The sequence below is a fragment of the Hippocampus comes genome, unplaced genomic scaffold, assembly GCF_001891065.2.
Source record: "Hippocampus comes isolate QL1 unplaced genomic scaffold, H_comes_QL1_v1.1 scaffold50, whole genome shotgun sequence".
In the NCBI taxonomy this organism is placed as follows: Eukaryota; Metazoa; Chordata; class Actinopteri; order Syngnathiformes; family Syngnathidae; genus Hippocampus; species Hippocampus comes.
In genome coordinates, this window is record NW_017805122.1 from 317,144 (window position 1) to 334,758 (window position 17,615).

General features: G+C 45.6%; 1 protein-coding gene across 4 annotated transcripts; it reads left to right on the plus strand.

The window, feature by feature from the left end:
* Positions 1-376: 376 nt before the first annotated feature.
* Positions 377-17,234, plus strand: cpne4b (copine IVb). Of its 4 annotated transcripts, none has more exons than XM_019866076.1 (17): positions 377-629; positions 678-924; positions 3,963-4,154; positions 5,636-5,815; positions 7,674-7,745; positions 7,926-8,000; positions 8,308-8,391; positions 8,525-8,614; positions 10,916-11,014; positions 12,483-12,563; positions 12,705-12,764; positions 12,883-13,016; positions 13,178-13,232; positions 13,366-13,417; positions 13,889-14,022; positions 14,356-14,592; positions 16,435-17,234. In XM_019866076.1, the coding sequence occupies exons 3-17, from the start codon at positions 3,984-3,986 to the stop codon at positions 16,564-16,566; spliced, it is 1,656 nt and encodes a 551-aa protein (XP_019721635.1). In that variant the 5' UTR covers positions 377-629; positions 678-924; positions 3,963-3,983; the 3' UTR covers positions 16,567-17,234. The 4 variants fall into 4 exon arrangements, with proteins under 4 accessions (XP_019721635.1, XP_019721632.1, XP_019721633.1 ...); XM_019866074.1 differs by having other exon boundaries at positions 417-431; positions 534-924; XM_019866073.1 differs by having other exon boundaries at positions 377-924.
* Positions 17,235-17,615: the final 381 nt, after the last annotated feature.

The window sequence follows — 17,615 nt, forward strand, 5'->3', positions numbered from 1 at the left end:
CCTCTCATTGGTTGGTCAGAGCAAGGAAATATTCATTTCCCATCACTGCTGAATAATTAGCAAAGTTTATAATTATATCGCATTTGTTGATGAATTAGGTTCTGTTAAATAAACCCATAAAGTGGTTACTCAGCCAGAAAAGGCCCAGTGTGTATCATGATTTAGTATTGGGGAGGAGGGGGTTCTTCAAACATGAATCAAAACAGTTTAATCCTAGAAATTGGGAATTTCTCCATTGTGAGACAAATATAGGTTTTCTTATCTTAAATCAGAATACCAAATTACAGTATTTAAAACAAACAGCAAACTGAGTTATGATGAAACTTTAGCCGCCATATTTGAGAGTGCCGTCTTATTTATTGATTTCATCCCCCAGAAAACTCATCTTGCTGCTGCGGGGTCTTTTTCGATGGACCACCAACTGGTCTCAGGTGTGCGGTCATCGTTTATTATAAAACCGCTGAAGCGCATCCGAGCCAATCAAGTTGGAGAACTGGAAAAAAAAGCAACACTACCACCCTTGCGGCCACTAGATGACGCTGGTGGACCGCACCGCGAGTGGAGCGGGATCCCTGGATGCTGCGCGCTCCCCACGGCCCCCCGTTGGAGTCAGCGGATTACAAACTCCGGTAAGTGGCGCACCGCCCACCCCCTCCTCCTATTTTTTTTTTATCCAGAGTCAACCCAGGGAAAGGAGTCCTGGCCGCGCTTGCCCGCTGGGAATTTGAATGCGGCTCTCATACTTGGTTTGTCAGCGCCATCCATCCTCAGCTCTGCGGTGTTGTGGGTGACTGAAATCCTCCAAGAGTGCGAGTGGAGGAGGGAGATGGGTCCGGAGACGGCGAGGTAGGTGCCCGTGATTGTCACGTCAACAACGGGGAAGTTCTTTGGCTTGCCCGGATCTTCTCGACAAGTCTCAGTGGGGTGAGTTTTGCGGATGAAAGCTGCTGCTGTGCCTCTCCGACATTGTGCATGAAAAGTGTGGCGCATGCTTTGCAAAAACATTTGCAGCGTGTGTACATTTTTGCCTTCATGTGGTGTAGTTAGATAAGAATTCCTCCGTGTTTAGCAGGCCTTTGATCACGCATATTAAAAGCGGCCGATCCAAATCCTATCAGACAAAAGATGAAATTAGAAAGCTGTTGCCGGAATTGGAAAAGAAGAGAAGACCTTGTAACCTTCATTCTCTGCTTCTTGTTTCTTTTTCCTCTTCTTTTCACCCCTTGTTGCCCCCACGTTTATAATCCCCCTCTCTTCCTCCCTCACTCCTTCTCTCATCTCCAACCACTGTGTCCTGATACCCATCCTGGAAATCAATTTGGGGTATCTTGTCAGTCACCTGAACATAATTCTGTTTCTTGTGTCATGACTGTTAACCTGCCTAGAGTTGCTTGACACGCTGCCTCGTTAGTAGAGCCAGTGTGGAAAAGCGATGCCACGATGCACCTTGTCCGTTAATCAATAAGGGCAATAGCAGTGGACTTGATTCTTCCTGTGGCTGAATCATTAATGTCACATCTGTCACAGTCGCACATGCACCGGCGAAGGTGAATGGGCGTCCCCAAGACACAGTCAAGATAGAGCACTGATTGATTGTCACAGTATGGAGAGAACAACTAATGGAGCCTTGAAGATACACATGACACATCAATCCTGATTTCTATTTAAAGTGCACGCCGATTTCAGAGCAGTTTTTTTTTTTTTTTTCGACATGAGTGTCAATTTTCAGCCAACCTGCGATATCATTTTATATGGCCGACGAAGGCAAATAAAGTGAGTCCGTGTCGGGGTTCCTCACTGAATGGGTTTGTACTTTTCTTTTTGGCAGGATGGAAAATTGCATTTTTTTTCCTCACTTCAAACCGATTTAAGGCGAGTTTTTTTTTTTCTCTAATCAAATCCATCCTTCACTTTGGGGCACAGGTAGAAAATTTAGGGCCGGACACTCGACATCGATGTCCACTCGTTTTCACGATCGTACTGATAAATGAGCTGAAGTGTGGAGCAGAAGTTTGTCAACAACAACAATTCAAAAAGTAAAAAAAGAAACAAAAAAATCTCCCAACTTACTTCGCACGGGCACAAGTAGATGAAAAACTCACTTGCGCTGTTTCAAATTTGAGGTGCCAAAATGCCGCCATTTTGGGGAAGCCTGGAACCCTGACATGCAGTAAAACTGCATACACTCACAAAATTGCCCGCCAGATGCTAATTGATAGAAAGGAGGCGGGTTAGTGACACCGCCACCTTGTGGAATTTTATAATGTGCCTGTCAACAGATTGCATAAGAAACAATTGTGGATGTTTTGTCATTCGGTATTGCTTGACCGAATGTATCTATATAATTGATTGTTAATTGATTGAATTACTCAAAGTGACCCAAGTAGCCAGACCTTTTCATTTGATGCACTAAGTTACAGTTCTTGTTCTATGGTTATCATCATACATTCCTCTTTGCCTTTATTTTCTGTAGCCTTAGTCATCGCAAAAAACAAATAAAAAGTAAAATGTATGTGTGTGTGTGTGTGTGTGTGTGTGTGTGTGTGTGTGTGTGTGTGTGTGTGTGTCAAAAATGTCAAACAGAACGCACCGCCTGGACACACGGCAGTTGTATGTCACACACCTGTCCTGTGCTTCTGTCCGTGTCCACACGTCAGCGAGACCGTTCGGCTCTACTTCGCTAAAAATAAGACACACACTCGCACAAGAAATATGAATAATGGAGGACGGGGGTAGCGAGATCCAGGTCAGAGTCAGACCCAGTTCCAGGAGCTTCAATCCCTAAGGAGGATACTACTAGACCACGACATTAATATTCACTTTGTAGCATCTAGCACATCTGCAGACTTGCAGTTATCCTCTGGGCCGAGACTAACGGGCTGGAGGCTAGCCGAGGTTTGTACATGATGGGCCCGCAGAATGCATCTGTGCATTTTTGTCTCTTTTATTCATGCGATGCAGTGTGCAATAAATTCCTGATTGAGTTTAAACAGATGTCAGATTGATTTGGGTTGACAAATGGTAGCACATTAACATTCATTAGCGTAAGTAGAGGACGTTTATTGATGATGCCGCAAATGACTTTTAAGAGGGAGTTTGTTTATTTATTTTTAATAATAGGCCCTCTCAAATCTCAATGGAAGGATGGAAACTCTTCTCAATATTGTACCGAAGTGGTTTCCAAACTTTTTACACTAAGTATGAACTCACAAAAAAAAAATCATATCTTGCCAGGTTGGACCATCGCAACTACAATTAAATTGCAGTAGTATAGTGGGCCTAAGTGTTCGTCATAACCCAGACAGAGGTTTTAGTATATTGAATACTATTGTAAAGCAATGTCATTTTATGCACCGCTTGATCAATAAGGATTAAAAATTTAATCCAAATGTGCTCAAAGGTTACCGGTAATTAGCATGTACCAATGCTTATTCATTGATTTGTTCCCATATCTCTAACGGTGCACACACCACGTTTTTAAAAGCAGTGCAGCACCAAAATAGAATGAGAGAACAGTGTTTCATCTGAAACACAAGGCGTAGGTGAGTAATAATCTGTTCTCGTTGAAAGGCACCTCATTTATCCAGCCATTAGTGTCTCTAATTCACACGTTGTCATTTCGACATGTTCTCGCAACGCTTGAAAGAATGTTATTTCAACATCTTTCCGACAGCTGTGCTTCTCAAACTTTTTTGACACCCAAGTTTTGCTTTGCCACCCTGTTCAGTATTCAGTGTAAATATAAGTGTCATTTTTGAGTGCAACAACAGTGAGTATGTCCCTCAGTGAAATGTCCGAATCTGACCCAATTAGCGGTTTCCCCCTCCCCAATGTCATCGGATTCAAGTTGTGTAACAAGGTCTCAGGTGTGGCCAGGTGTGGTCTATCTGTCTGTCCGTCTGTCTCGTTCTAAAATTACACTGACTACGCATCTGTTCTTCTTTCTCCCTTTCTCCTCCCAGTGGGTGACTGTGCAATTCACGATGAGCAATATCTACGAGTCTGCAGAGGCCACGCTGGGCTTCATCAGCTCTCCGTGCCTCACCAAAGTGGAGCTCAGAGTGGCCTGTCGGGGAATCTCAGACCGAGACGCCCTCTCCAAACCCGACCCTTGCGTGGTTCTGAAGATGCAGTCACACGGCCAGTGGTTTGAGGTAGAGTCCGTTGACGGACGGAGGGGAACGACAGGCTGGGTGTGTACTTTCCCCGGGGTACTGAACATGTGAAGCAGATGGGCTGCATTCACTTTTAAAGGAGTGAAGCTGGAGAGGGGCGGGGGGGAGGTTGTCAGTGCAAAACGGATCCCGGGGAAAGACGGACACATTCTTAGCCCACATCCCTCTCTTTAACCCTTACAGGCCCAGCGGTTGCTACAGTGGACAGCTTATCTTGTTATCAGGTGGTGCATGAAAGGGTTAAAGACAGCAAGTGCACTCTGTACGCCGCCCATTTACATAATCTGGCAGCCCAAAAACGGCGATGCTGAGGCGCACTCATACTCGAGCGTGGCGCCTGCTTGGATGACCTTCACTTTGTGCCAATTGTGTAGGTGCGCGCGTTTTAAGAAGGGCGCATGCACAAGCGTTAACAAAAGCCCATCGGCCCGCACCGGACTGATTTATGTTTCTGTTCCTTTCTCCCTTGGGGGCGGGGGGAGGGAGGAGAACGTAAGAACAATTATATTCTCTGCGTTATCAAACAGCTAGTTGATAAGTCTGCACAATGTAGCGCTCTTTAATTGTATTTGTAGCGGCCGCGATGCCGAGAAGTCGGCTGATTCACAATCGATGCACACCGGCAATGTGCTGGGTATTTAATGACATCCTGCCTTTTGTACAGTTATGAAGACCACCCACAAAAAAAAAAGCATTAAAAGTACACCACAATAAAAACGGAACAATTGCAATCTCCAATTTGTATTCTTAGAGTCCAGTTCTGAGATTTATGGGTGGCATTCATGTCGACTGGACATCGTGGGTCAGAAACAGAATTCAGATTGACAGTTGTCATTTTTGTTATCTGCATTGCACCAAAGGCTTAAATCTAAAAAGAGACACAAAAGGAGAATGACTATGGGCTAACCCTCATCACTTCTCAAAGCGACGTAACAGAAAATGAATCACAAAACTGCTATGGGGGAAAAAAAAAAAACGTGTTTATCACATCAGCCAGTATTGTGTTTGCTGCCTCCAAGTGGCCGAATATCAGTGAAATTATGAATTTATGAATGTATAGTACATTCTCACCTCTTCCGTGTTACTTGGAATACTAGAATATAATATGCAAGGTGAAAATTATGTTGCAATAAATAAATAAATAAAACAAAACCTCACAGTTCTGAGGTCTCGGGCCTGAATGAAAACATGCATGTTTGCTTCGTTGAAGATTTAAATGTCTTTTCCGTGTGAATTTTGCAGATGAATGGTTTGTCTTTGGGGAAAACTGAATGTTTGGAATGAGAAAAAATAATAGCCCGGTGGGAATTTTTGGGGGGGAATCTGTTTAAATTGGAATAATGTGAATCGGATGACTTATATGGAACTAGATGCATATCACAGTCATCATTCGTTGCGGGGAATGCCGAAAGCTTTCACGCAATAATTCTGAAACTTGTGTTTTGCGCACGTGTCGAAAGGTGGACCGGACGGAAGTGATCCGCAGCAGTAGCGGCCCAGTCTTCTCCAAGATCTTTCTGGTGGATTACTACTTTGAAGAGGTGCAAAGGCTGCGTTTCGAACTTCTCGACATCAGCTCGGGCAACAATGGCCTCCGTGATGCTGACTTCCTCGGGGCCTTGGAGTGCACCTTGGGACAGGTCGGATGTAACCACGGCGCGTTCTGTGCGCGGCGGCATGTTTACGAGTACGACGTGAGGGATTAAGCTGAGTGCTTATTGGATTTGCGTGTAATTAGTTAATGTGTATTTGTGTAATGAAGGCCGATGGAGATCAACACTCTCTATACATGCCCAAGTTAAGACTAGGCCCCCAAAATACCCAAAGACTGATTTTTCCTCATGTTTTTTGGGACTGATGAAATGAATTTGGCTTCAGATAGACTCGATGGCAGAATTCAGGATTGGCCACAAAGCTCAGCTTTGATTCAACAAGGCGGAGGGTGGCATTTCGGTTCGGGCCGCTGTCGTTAAAAAAATTAGATAGTTGGACATTGTAAGTTTCACCGACGATTCAAAATAAACTTCCAGAGCCACTGTCGGTTTTTAGAGGACACTTTATGCATGCGGTGGGACAGAAAAAAAAAAGCCTTAAAAAAATGAAATTTACCTTCATACACCAAAAAATCTAGTCTGGGTGTGATTATATAAAAAAAAAAAAATCACAACTGTATTACATACTGTATGTGCCTCATGTGCATCTGTCAGGCTCCTTCTTGCAGCAATGCAGTGTGCGCAAGTAAAAACGGGAAGACTTGATTCGGAATTCGGCTCTTTGAGCTTTCAACCGTGTATCACACAATTGTGTCCTGTTATTGCGGCGATAGGGAGGTAAAGCGCTGCGGCGCATGGAATCCCAACGGGATGTTTTTTTTTTTGCCTGGAGTCAGCTACTGTCACTAACATTATGGGATAAATATCCTTGAGCCCTGACTTGCAGCACCGGGCCGCCTAAAACGGATTTTGTTCAGGTATGTGCGCTGCTTTCCGAATATGCGAACTGACTTCCTGTAACGTATCCAATGGGATAAAAAGAGAGAATATAAAAGGATTTTGTACTTTGCTCAAGGATGCCTTAGATGGGAAGTGAACTGGCGCTTCTCCAGTAACCTAGTCTTTTTTCATACTGCCACAATTTATATCATGGTGGTCCCCCCCCTAATGACCATGCAATCAATATTTAAATATATGCTTTATTGTGGAGGTGCACTCATTAAACACAGGCAATTAGCGGGAAAAAAAATAGGCATTCGTGCTCATTAAAAAGACCGATGACCTAAGCGGGTGCTCAGGAAATGCCAGCTAAGCAGCTTTTAATTCCATTTTTTGCTACCAAGAAAGACAACAAAACTATAAAATGTGTGTTTGCTGTTGACCTGGTCAGCACAAAGCTGTTTTTTTTTTTTTTTTACTGACACATGAAAAAAGCATTCTTTAAAGCGTTAGCCAAAGGTTTCCTGAAATTGGATTAAGCCAACGGCGTTTACAACACAAGTCTTGTCAAGAGCTTTGTTTCATGAGACTCGCACGTTGCTTTATGTTGCCGCAGCTTAAATGCACCAGAAGCACTGATCTGCTTGGAAAAGTTGTGGGAACATTGTCTGCCAACGTTGCTACTATTCTGCAGTACTTTCAAATTAGCTGTCAAAGCAAGAGATGCAACGACGACGTTGTTTTTGTCACGTGCCGGCCTTCGGGCAAAATGCCCATTCGGCGCTCTTTGAAATTTTCAACTCTCAAGCCGGAGGCTCCATCCCGCGTTGCTATATGCACTGACAGCGTTCGTATTTCAAATTTAGGTTCACGAGTGAAAGCAAAAATTGTTGGTTGAAAAAATGTGTAAGGGCTCAAGGTACCACTGTACTCTATAGTGCCGTTTTGCACCATGCGCATCCGAACCAACCCGACCAATAAGGGCAGTGGGAAGCACATTTCCTTTTTTTTTTTTTGCTCTCGTCCCCCGTGAATAATATTCTCTTTTTGCACGTCTCGGTTTCAGATTGTCTCACAAAGGAAACTCACCAAAGCACTCCTCAAACAGGGAAATACTGCCGGGAAGTCTTCTATCATGGTGTGACACTGTTCCAAATCAGCCAAACACACTTACTCACCATCACACCTCGCTTTCGGGAAACCGGACAATTCATGCGATGGTGTTGCACATTTAGCGTGATCAATGCCTCATTTCCATCGCCGTTTCTCTCCTTCTTGCCCGTTCTCTTCCTGCCCTCTTGTCAACTCTACTCCAAAGGTGACGGCGGAGGAGCTGTCCGGCAACGACGACTATGTCGAGCTCTCCTTCAGTGCTCGTAAGCTGGACGACAAGGTTTGTGCAACCAAAAGGAGGCCGTGCTGAGATATTCGGTCACCTTAAGTAACCCCCTCCTATCTCAGGCACGGAGATAACTGTGTTCATTTTCAGGCTTGCCGTGCATGCACACGGGGCACAGTCATGAATGACTAATCCAAACAGGTTGTGCCTCAGGGGGAACTGTGGAAGTAACCAAGGGAGAGGTGGACAATTTAGCGAGAGAGAGAGAGAGACTGGGAAGAAACAAGGGAGAAATAATGATTCCTTTTAGAGGGTGAATGATTTATGCTGCCCGCCTTATGGATTTGTTTTGCCTCTGAAGGATTTCTTCAGCAAGTCAGATCCATTCCTGGAGATTTTTCGAATCAATGATGATGGGAGCGAGTCCCTCGTACACAGGACAGAGGTAATTACATGCGCACAGAGGGAGGGAGTTAATGACTTCGTCTCTGGTGAACGTTAAGAGTCTTGTTTGTTTGTTTGTTTGCCCCCCCCCGCCCCCCCCCCCAATCCCCATCCCCTCTCTGGTATTTGTTCAGACGGTCATGAACAACTTGAGCCCCGTTTGGAAATCCTTCAAAGTTTCCTTGAACACACTCTGCAGCGGAGACCAGGAAAGGGAGCTAAAGGTGAGTCCGCGATCGTTATTATTTATAGCGGGTCTGAAAAAAAAAATGACATCATTTTATTTCTTCTGTTTTCACAACGTTTTGCACAAAATAAAGCATTTTAATTAGAAGGGCCAGTTCCTGTCAAGACGGAACCATTTCCTTCTGGGCACCGAATGCAAATGAGTCCCGTCCGTCTGTGCATCTTACAGCATCCTTGATGAAATCATAAAATAGCCTGCTAACTTGGAAACAAACGGACAAATACTGCTCTCCACAATTTTCGCAACTTTAATCTGCTTCCACAATGTCTTCAAGAGTGCTTTCGGATATTATGACGCAAGTAATAGTAAAAATGAATTGCGTTGACTTTGCGTAATTAAGAATATGCAGTGAAGGATCAAATCCATCAAAATCCCAACTCACCACCTGCGCCACAACTTAGACCTGGTTTCAATGAGTCTAAAGTCGAGATTACTTTCTGTCATCGAATTTGTCAGGTGCGCCTCGGGCGTGTAATAGCACGCCATTGATCCCCCTGGAAATCCCATCTATTTTTTATATATCGTTCAATGCCATGTTTTATGTAAATAGGTCACCACCAAACCGTGGATTGATTTCAGGTCATGTTCCCAATTTTCATGTTGCCGTGGTGTTATTTCAAGAACGGGAGAAGATGCGAAAGAGCTCAAATTGGCAAACTTTCACCTTTGCTTGCCAGAACAGATTTGTGTAAATGAGCGGGAAAGCGGAGCCCCGCGCATCGACTCGGAACGCGATCCTGGCCATGAATAAACATGAGCTTGATCATCAAATATTCAGCGGCGTCTTAACTCTGCGTGGATCCTGACAGCAGGAGGAAAAGGGCTAACGCGCACACGTACGCGCCCTCGGCGCTGGTTTCCCCGGCTACCCGTTTGAAGCGTCAGCGCTATAGTGAGACATGGCAGGGTGCAAATTTTCTCTCTTCCCGCCGACTCTTGTCAAACAACGCTCCATACTGACCAATACATGAATTCATCGCCGTTATTTTTCTTTTTCTAGAACTCATCAGTGGTCCCCACGTGGTTCATTTGGTACCAGGCCGCTCAGAAAGAATAAATAACTTAGATTACTTCCGTTTTATTTATTTCGGACTCTGAAAGATGTTTTATTTTGAAAAATTACCGGATCCTCTGTTACATTCGTCGACAATATGTCACTCTTGACGCAGGTCAAGGCGCGCTTCTCAGTCCCCATGATAGGTTACCGCTAAAATGAAACCCGGGAGCTAGCAAAATGAGTAAAAAACAAAGGGCCTACGACTTTCAAGAAAAAGAAGGCGAAATTTAATAGACAGTATCAGGAGTCCTACTTCAAATACGGATTTATCTCAACGGGAGATTCCCACGCACCAAGCGCACTCTGCATAACACGCGGCGATGGTGAGTCGTATTTTTCATGCACTTTGTATTTGCGGCGTATCTTATTTAGAAGGCACTTTTGTTTAAACGTTACCATAGCGACCAGAGAGCGTTGCGGCCAGATAGGACGTTCTTCGTGTATGATTCGTGTTTATTATTATGTTTGGAAAATATTTCATGCAGCTGATATCATCTTATTTTGTTGTATTTATCCATCACACCGGTGTCTGAAAATATTGTCTGAGATTAAGCTGGAGCAAAAAAGGTTGGGGTCCGCTGCTCTGCATGACCACCCATTCGTCTGTTGATCTCCCCCGCCCGCGCCTCACAAACATCACACTTGGGATTCGGGCACTTGTTAGCTCAAGTGGAAGGCGGGCAAATAAGAGAATTACCAGTGGTTGATGTTTCTAATCAAGCTTCGTTAAATTGGTTGTGATTGCTAGTTGTTCAGGTAACCGAATGACAATCCCAAGCATCTCTTCGTGTTTGTGTTTCTCCTTTGACTACATTCGATTGATTTTTTTTTTTTTTAACAATCCCAGTCAGCTTCACAATCATTGCCGGCAGCCGCTTTAAAATGAAAGGATGGCGTACTTTCGTTCGGCGCGCTGCGGCCTGCTGACTCTCGCCTTTTCTCAAGGATTGCGGCCATTTGTCTTGTTCGCCGGCGGCTCCTTCGGGAGCTCACATAAGGCGCACGCGGGCAAAACACGGCGTCTCTTAGGCCACATCCCTCTCAGCATCCTCAGATTAATATTTCACCGTGCCATTGCCCCCCCACTAACACCTCGTTATCAATCATTCAACATGGCATTTCCCGTGTGTGTGTGTGTGTATGTGTGTGTGTCTGCATGTGTATTTGCTCAGGTGATGCCGCAGCTGCGCTCTAACTGGGGGGGGGCTCTGTCTTTTTTAGTGCACCGTTTGGGACTGGGACTCGAATGGAAAGCATGATTTCATTGGGGAGTTTCAGACCACGTTTAAGGAGATGAGGGCAGAACAGGAGGGCAAGCAGGTGAGAAAATAAACGCCTTCGCCAAACCCGCTGTCGGCAAGCCGCTTCACACTCGGCAATCATTTGCGGGAGAAAAGACGCACACAATCGCCCCCGCTGCCATTTTGCCATCAAATTATGCTGATTGTTCAAATAGTCATGAGGTGAGATGTAATCAAAGCGGGGCGGCGACGTGAATCACGTTCGCCAATATGAGTTGAACGAAAAGTGTTTCCTACCACCGCGTTGCGCCCAAAATAGTACCGCAATCTTAAAAAAAAAAAAAAAGTTACCCACAATGCCATGGGCACTGACACAACCGCATATCAACACCAGTTCAGGCGGCTGAACTTTGCTCTGGCAGCAACCCCGCGTGCCGCTCGTTCCCACGTAGCGCCAAGGACACAATGTTCACGAGTTTAATGAAGAACGAAAGAAATAAAACCCTTTGAAACCGGTCTCAGATCAATTCAGGGACGCAGAAGTTGTTCAAGGATTTTCTCTTTGCTTGGGTCTTAATTTATCGGCGCGGAGATGAAGGGTGGTGACGGACGTGTTTCTGAAATGTACCACAGTCGCGATAATGATCTCCTTTCATGCAGTTGTTCTTCAACCTTGTGCTTTTTCTTCTTTTTTTTTCTCCATCCTTTGCGATATCTCTCCATTCATCTGAGCAAAGATGATTTCGCCGAGTTGATTTTGGAGCAAATATTTATCATGAAATGTGTTATACACACTTACTGTGGAATAGATAAAGAGCAAATTTTTCTAAAGCTCCAAAATATCATTCGAGGCAAAGAAGCAGAACACCATAAAATTAGAACAAGGAATTTGAAACTGACAAAAGTCTTCTCTAATGATGGCCATGGCAGTTCAGAGTTTCATACATCTTTGTTGAGTTCACAACTATGCAACACAGACCGCATTCAAAACGCTATCAAAGGCTCTCGGGGGTGGGGGGGAGGGGTGGGAACACGTCTGTCTACAAATCAGCATATGAGAGGTTCGACTCCAGGCTAGCTTGTGCGATTTATTTTTGGGTGGCCCGGTGGTCCAGTGGTTAGCACGTGGACCTCACAGTGCAGAGGTCGTGGGTTTGATCCCGGCTCCGGCCTCCCTGTGTGGAGTTTGCATGTTCTCCCCGGGCCTGCGTGGGTTTTCTCCGGGTACTCCGGTTTCCTCCCACATTCCAAAAGCATGCATGGCAGGCTGATTGAACACTCGAAATTGTCCTGAGGTGTGAGTGTGAGCGCAGATGGTTGTTTGTTCTCTGTGCGCCCTGCGATTGGCTGGCAACCAGTTCAGGGTGTCCCCCGCCTACTGCCCGAAGACGCCTGGGATAGGCTCCAGCACCCCCCGCGACCCTTGTTAGGATAAGCGGATCGGAAAATGGATGGATGAAAAAAAAAACAACTTTCAAACGCTCTCCTTGACGTGCCATTACCATGTGATTTGCACTTTCCAAACTGAATGTTTTCTCCCGATTCAGTGGGAGTGCATCAACCCTAAATATCAGATGAAAAAGAAGAATTACAGAAACTCCGGGGTCGTCTTTCTTAACCACTGTAAGGTAAAGTCAACCTCCCCCACTCGTGCCTTTGCAAATATTCAAGTGCTCAAATTTTGTCTGCCATTGTGAATTGAATTCAACAATTCAAGAGTTGATTTTTTTTATTTTTTTTTTCCCCGAAAACATCTTTCCCCATGACAGATCATCAAAATGTATTCCTTCTTGGATTATATCATGGGCGGCTGTCAAATCCAGTTCACAGTGAGTTGCCTTCACCAAGTGGAAAGTGGTCGTGCTGGTGGGAGTGCTTCATATATGGCGTGTGCGTCCGTGTGTGTGTGTGTGTGTGTGTGTGTGTGTGTGTGTGTGTGCGTCCCAGGTGGCAATAGACTTCACAGCATCCAATGGGGATCCTCGAAACAGCTGCTCCCTCCATTACATCCACCCCTACCAACCCAACGAATATCTCAAAGCTTTAGTGGCCGTGGGGGAGATCTGCCAAGACTATGACAGGTACAGCGAACACTCCAACCATCACCGTTCACCTCATTTGGAGCGCACACACACACACACACACACACACGCACACGCACACACGTAAAGTCATTAATTCCTACTCCTTTCATCTTATTTTCTCTTTCTTGGTCTCTTCAATGAATCGTGGGTCTCTCCAGCGATAAAATGTTCCCGGCGTTTGGTTTTGGAGCTTTAATACCGCCTGACTTCAAGGTAGGTGGTGTGCGTGTGTGTGTATGTGTGCGTGTGTGTATGTGTGTGTGCGTCGCAAGGTTTTGTTGCAGATGAAAGGCAAAATGCATCCGACGTCGCAGTAAGGCCATGTTTTCTCTGCCCCCACGTGAAGGTGTCGCATGATTTTGCCGTCAACTTTGACGAAGACAATCCCGAATGCGCCGGTGAGCTGTTCAAACGCACATTGCTGCATGTCATTTTTTTTTTTTCTTGACTCATTCACATCCCCGTATCACAGGATGGAAATAGTTCTCCGGTGCCAAATTTTTCTCCTCCTGTCTCGCGCGCGCACGCACGCACGTACGCACATCCAATCGGGAGATTTGACACGAGGCTGCACGATTATTTCAGGCTACAATACACAGAGAAAAATAACACTCATCTAGATGTGTGAAATGGGGCTTCTGTACTCTTCCCTGCACATTGCGGCTTTCTTGCTGTGAGCTTGGACGTGCCATCTTCGGTTTGTGGTTATTATGTCACAATAGAAAAAAAACAGCATCCCAGCACCTTGTTGTGTCGTGAAACAACACGAGAAGAACGTGATTGTTTCAGCAAATGCTTTTCCAAGGACGAGACCGTGGTCTTGTTGATACAGTATCAGTGTAATGTGTTTCCACGTGTGCACGTTGCAGGAATCCAAGGTGTGGTTGAGGCTTACCAAAATTGCCTTCCCAAAATTCAACTCTACGGGCCCACCAATATCGCCCCCATCATCCAGAAAGTAGCCTCATCCGCCTCAGAGGAGATGCACACCAAAGAGGCCATGGTGAGAGTGGGGGGGGGAATTGTTTTTAATATTATTTATTTTCATTTTCATGTGCTTCATAGTTCAGACTTTTTATCCTTTATTGTCTCGTGTATTTGAAGAACTAAAATTTCTCTTTTGAATGTAAAATCATTGCTGAATTCAGAAAAAAAAACGAATCGTTGTTTAATTTGTATTTTATTGTCCTTCATAAAGGAAAGGGAGGTCGCACGTTCCTGCTCTAACTCCTTCCTACCCTCTTTTTTTTTTTTTTTTAAATCAAACACACCTCTCCACATCCTCCCCTTTATTGACCTCCAAAAAAAATGTCTCCCCTCCCGTGTCCCGCCGTAGGAATATTTCATCCTCCTCATTCTGACAGACGGCGTCATCACCGACATGGCCGACACGCGGGAGGCCATCGTGCACGCCTCCCACCTCCCCATGTCCGTCATCATCGTCGGCGTGGGCAACGCCGACTTCACCGACATGCAGATTTTGGACGGCGACGACGGCATCCTGCGTTCGCCCAAGGGCGAGCCCGTCCTCCGGGACATCGTCCAGTTCGTGCCCTTTAAGGATTTCAAGCACGTGGGTGGCTATGGCACTCGAGATGGATGACATGTGACACGGTGCAAGTCTGGCAGCACAGCGCATCGGTTTTACATTTCGAGCGAGCCTTCTCACAGATTGTACACCAAATGTCACGTTCACTTAGTCGGTAGAGCATCATGTAGTCATACAGTAGACAGCGTAGAAGAAAGCACCTTCCCCCTTTCAGTTTCTTCAACCTCCTCTTTACTCTCGGCAAGCAAATCTAGATGGCCGAATGTGGTGAGTGGGCGTAATAATAAGCACATCAGTGATCTGTCTGTGTATGTTTGCGCGCGCGTGTGTGTGCGCGCGCGCTTGAATGGCATTGATCTAGTCAGGCTTTGACAGGGCCTGTTTGGCTGGATTTGTTACGCTAAGTTTGCTCTTTGGCAGGTTGAGAAATCAACCAATTACGTTCCAACCAAACAAAGTGTCCGTCTGCCGGGATTGTGTGCTTGCCCGTGGGTGGATGGCGACTCAATCAAAGTCGGGGGGGGGGAGATATGGACCCGAAGATATTGATAAAAGGATGCACAGGTTGTGGAAGTCAACAGTCAGCGCGCAGGTGAAGGCGTCGTTGCTGTGTTTGGTGACAGGGCGGGGGTCAGCGGGAGAGGCGAGCTAATGACAAAAGGGAGCAAGGGAGTGTGTGACAGAGGTGGCGAGGTGATTTTCTGCTCTGTCGTTTCTTTTCAGAGGGGATTAAGAGGAGCGGGCAAGTGTGTGACAGGCAGAGTTGGATGTATCAGGTGGGAAGGAGCGGAGCGCCAGTGGGTGTTTTTTTGGGGGGGAGAAATTAGAGGAAGCGAAGGGGGGGGGGCAGTGAGCGGACTTTTGATGGCGCATTGTCTCAGGGAATTATGTTGAGATAGAGAGCGAGTGACTGACTTGGTGGTGGGGGGGTGTGCAAACTGAAAAGTGAAGCGGATTGAAAGCTTTTGGCCTTCCGTCATTTTCAGCACTGCGTTGCGATACTAGTGACGTACCGACTTACACGTTTTTGCCGAGACGAGCTTTCCCCACTCACCCAACACTCAACTTCCTTCATAACACACAGTGCTTTTAAAACAACTGCATAGCTTTGCCTTTCCCTCAAAAGCTAATACCGTACGTACATTTTATGAATACTTATTTGAAAAGCTCTCTCCACCACTGATGCATTTCTTGTTTACTGGTCTGACTTTTGTGCAGCCAGTGCTCAGTTTCCGATTCAGTGACAGTGTCGTCTGTCTATGTGTGCCCTGGGATTGGCCGGTGACCCCTCGTCAATCCGCCGGGATCGGCTCCTGGTCACCTCACCGCCGAAAATGGATTCCCCATGAAGAGGCAACATGGTGGAATAGTGATTAGCACAGCACAGCAAGTTAGTTCAAGTGCTTGAAATGTGAGTCGGTGTCTAATCCACCAGTCTGCTCACATTCTCTTGAAACCTCTCGTGGCTGGTCCTTCTTTTTTTGAAGTGTTCAAATGGAGGGAGTAGAAGTCAAAACAGATGCCTGAGAACTCTTTAAGTTCAGCTCACTTATTGTAAAGTGGTACCCTTTCAGATGCCAACCAAAACCCAGAGGACCACATGTAGGAATTTTTCATCCCCCCCCCCCCAACTTCCCCATACAAGCTTGTCTGATCTCGTCAGTCTCCCTGCGCTCAGCCTATGACAGCATCAGGCTCGACAGTGAATTCCAGCCTGCGAGAGTCACGCGTGGCTAGCGATGCGAAAGGCTTCTTAATGTATTCCGTTTTCTCCTCTCTCTCTCTCTCTCTCTCTCTCTCTCTCTCGCTCTCGCTCTCTCTCTCTATTTCCCTCTCTCTCTTGTCTGTCTGTCTACCTATTGGCAGGCGTCCCCAGCTGCCCTGGCAAAAAGTGTTCTGGCAGAAGTCCCGAACCAGGTGGTGGATTACTACAACGCTAAAGGCATCAAACCCAAGTGTATGTCGGACTATGAGTCAACAAGGACCTTCAGTCCCTGACGATGGACGAGCTATATACATGTTTACAATACAAGTGTGCATTGCTTACCCCCCTGCGCCCCCTTTACACACACACCCACACACACATATTCATGTAAATACGTAGACCTTTGTCTAGCTCAGAGAAACAAATAGACTACTGCATGTTTGGCTTTGATGGCCTTAGCCGGGAATCCATCCTTGTATATCTTCCACATGTTTCTAGATACGAGTTTACCGAATCAGCATGCAGATCTCAGCCAACGCCAAGAAATGACACCATACCTTATTTGGATAACTAGCAAGTGCGTCGATAGCGCAAATGTGATGAATGTATTCTGAGAACTAGCATTGCACTTTGTATTCAAATTATTTCCGTGGATATTAGTTTCCCTGTTCGTGTTTTGCAGAAATGCATACATAATTCTGCTAGCTACTCCCTCGTAGAAGGCTTGCTGGTTATGAAAAAAAGTATCTGTCATTTCAAAGATATTATGGGCTGTTTTTTTTTCTACAGCATTCTTTTTTGGGGTGGGGGACATAATTGTAATAATTTCTTAATAACCTTCCTAAATTGTAAAGAGTTTTGCAGGGGTAGCTTGGTGTGGGTTGTAGGCACTGATCTGTGAACTCTTTTTTTTCCTTGTAAACTGCATGTGGATTATAATAAAGGCGCTTTGTTTTTCTCATTTGGTGCAGTTTGCTGTGTGCGCATGTACCGGTAAGCGTGTGTGTGTGTGTGTGTGTGTTTAAAGTGTAAAATCGATCCCCTCTGTGAGGGCAATTGGAAAAAAAATGAAGCTGATCACGCAAGGAGGAGCTGAGGGCGCAGATGTCTCATACTGGAGAATTTAATGAACTCGGCAGAGGAGAGGGAAGCAATGCAATGGGAGTTGCAGACGTTACCGACTTTAACCATTTCATTCCTCTAATTCCAACGATTTTTAAATATATTGATTTAGAATCTCCATCATAATCACAAAGTTGAACCAAAGCCCACTTTTTTTTTTAAGATGAATTGGGGTTGTGGCCACTGTGACACATTCCACGGGCACGCCGGCTAACTTCTT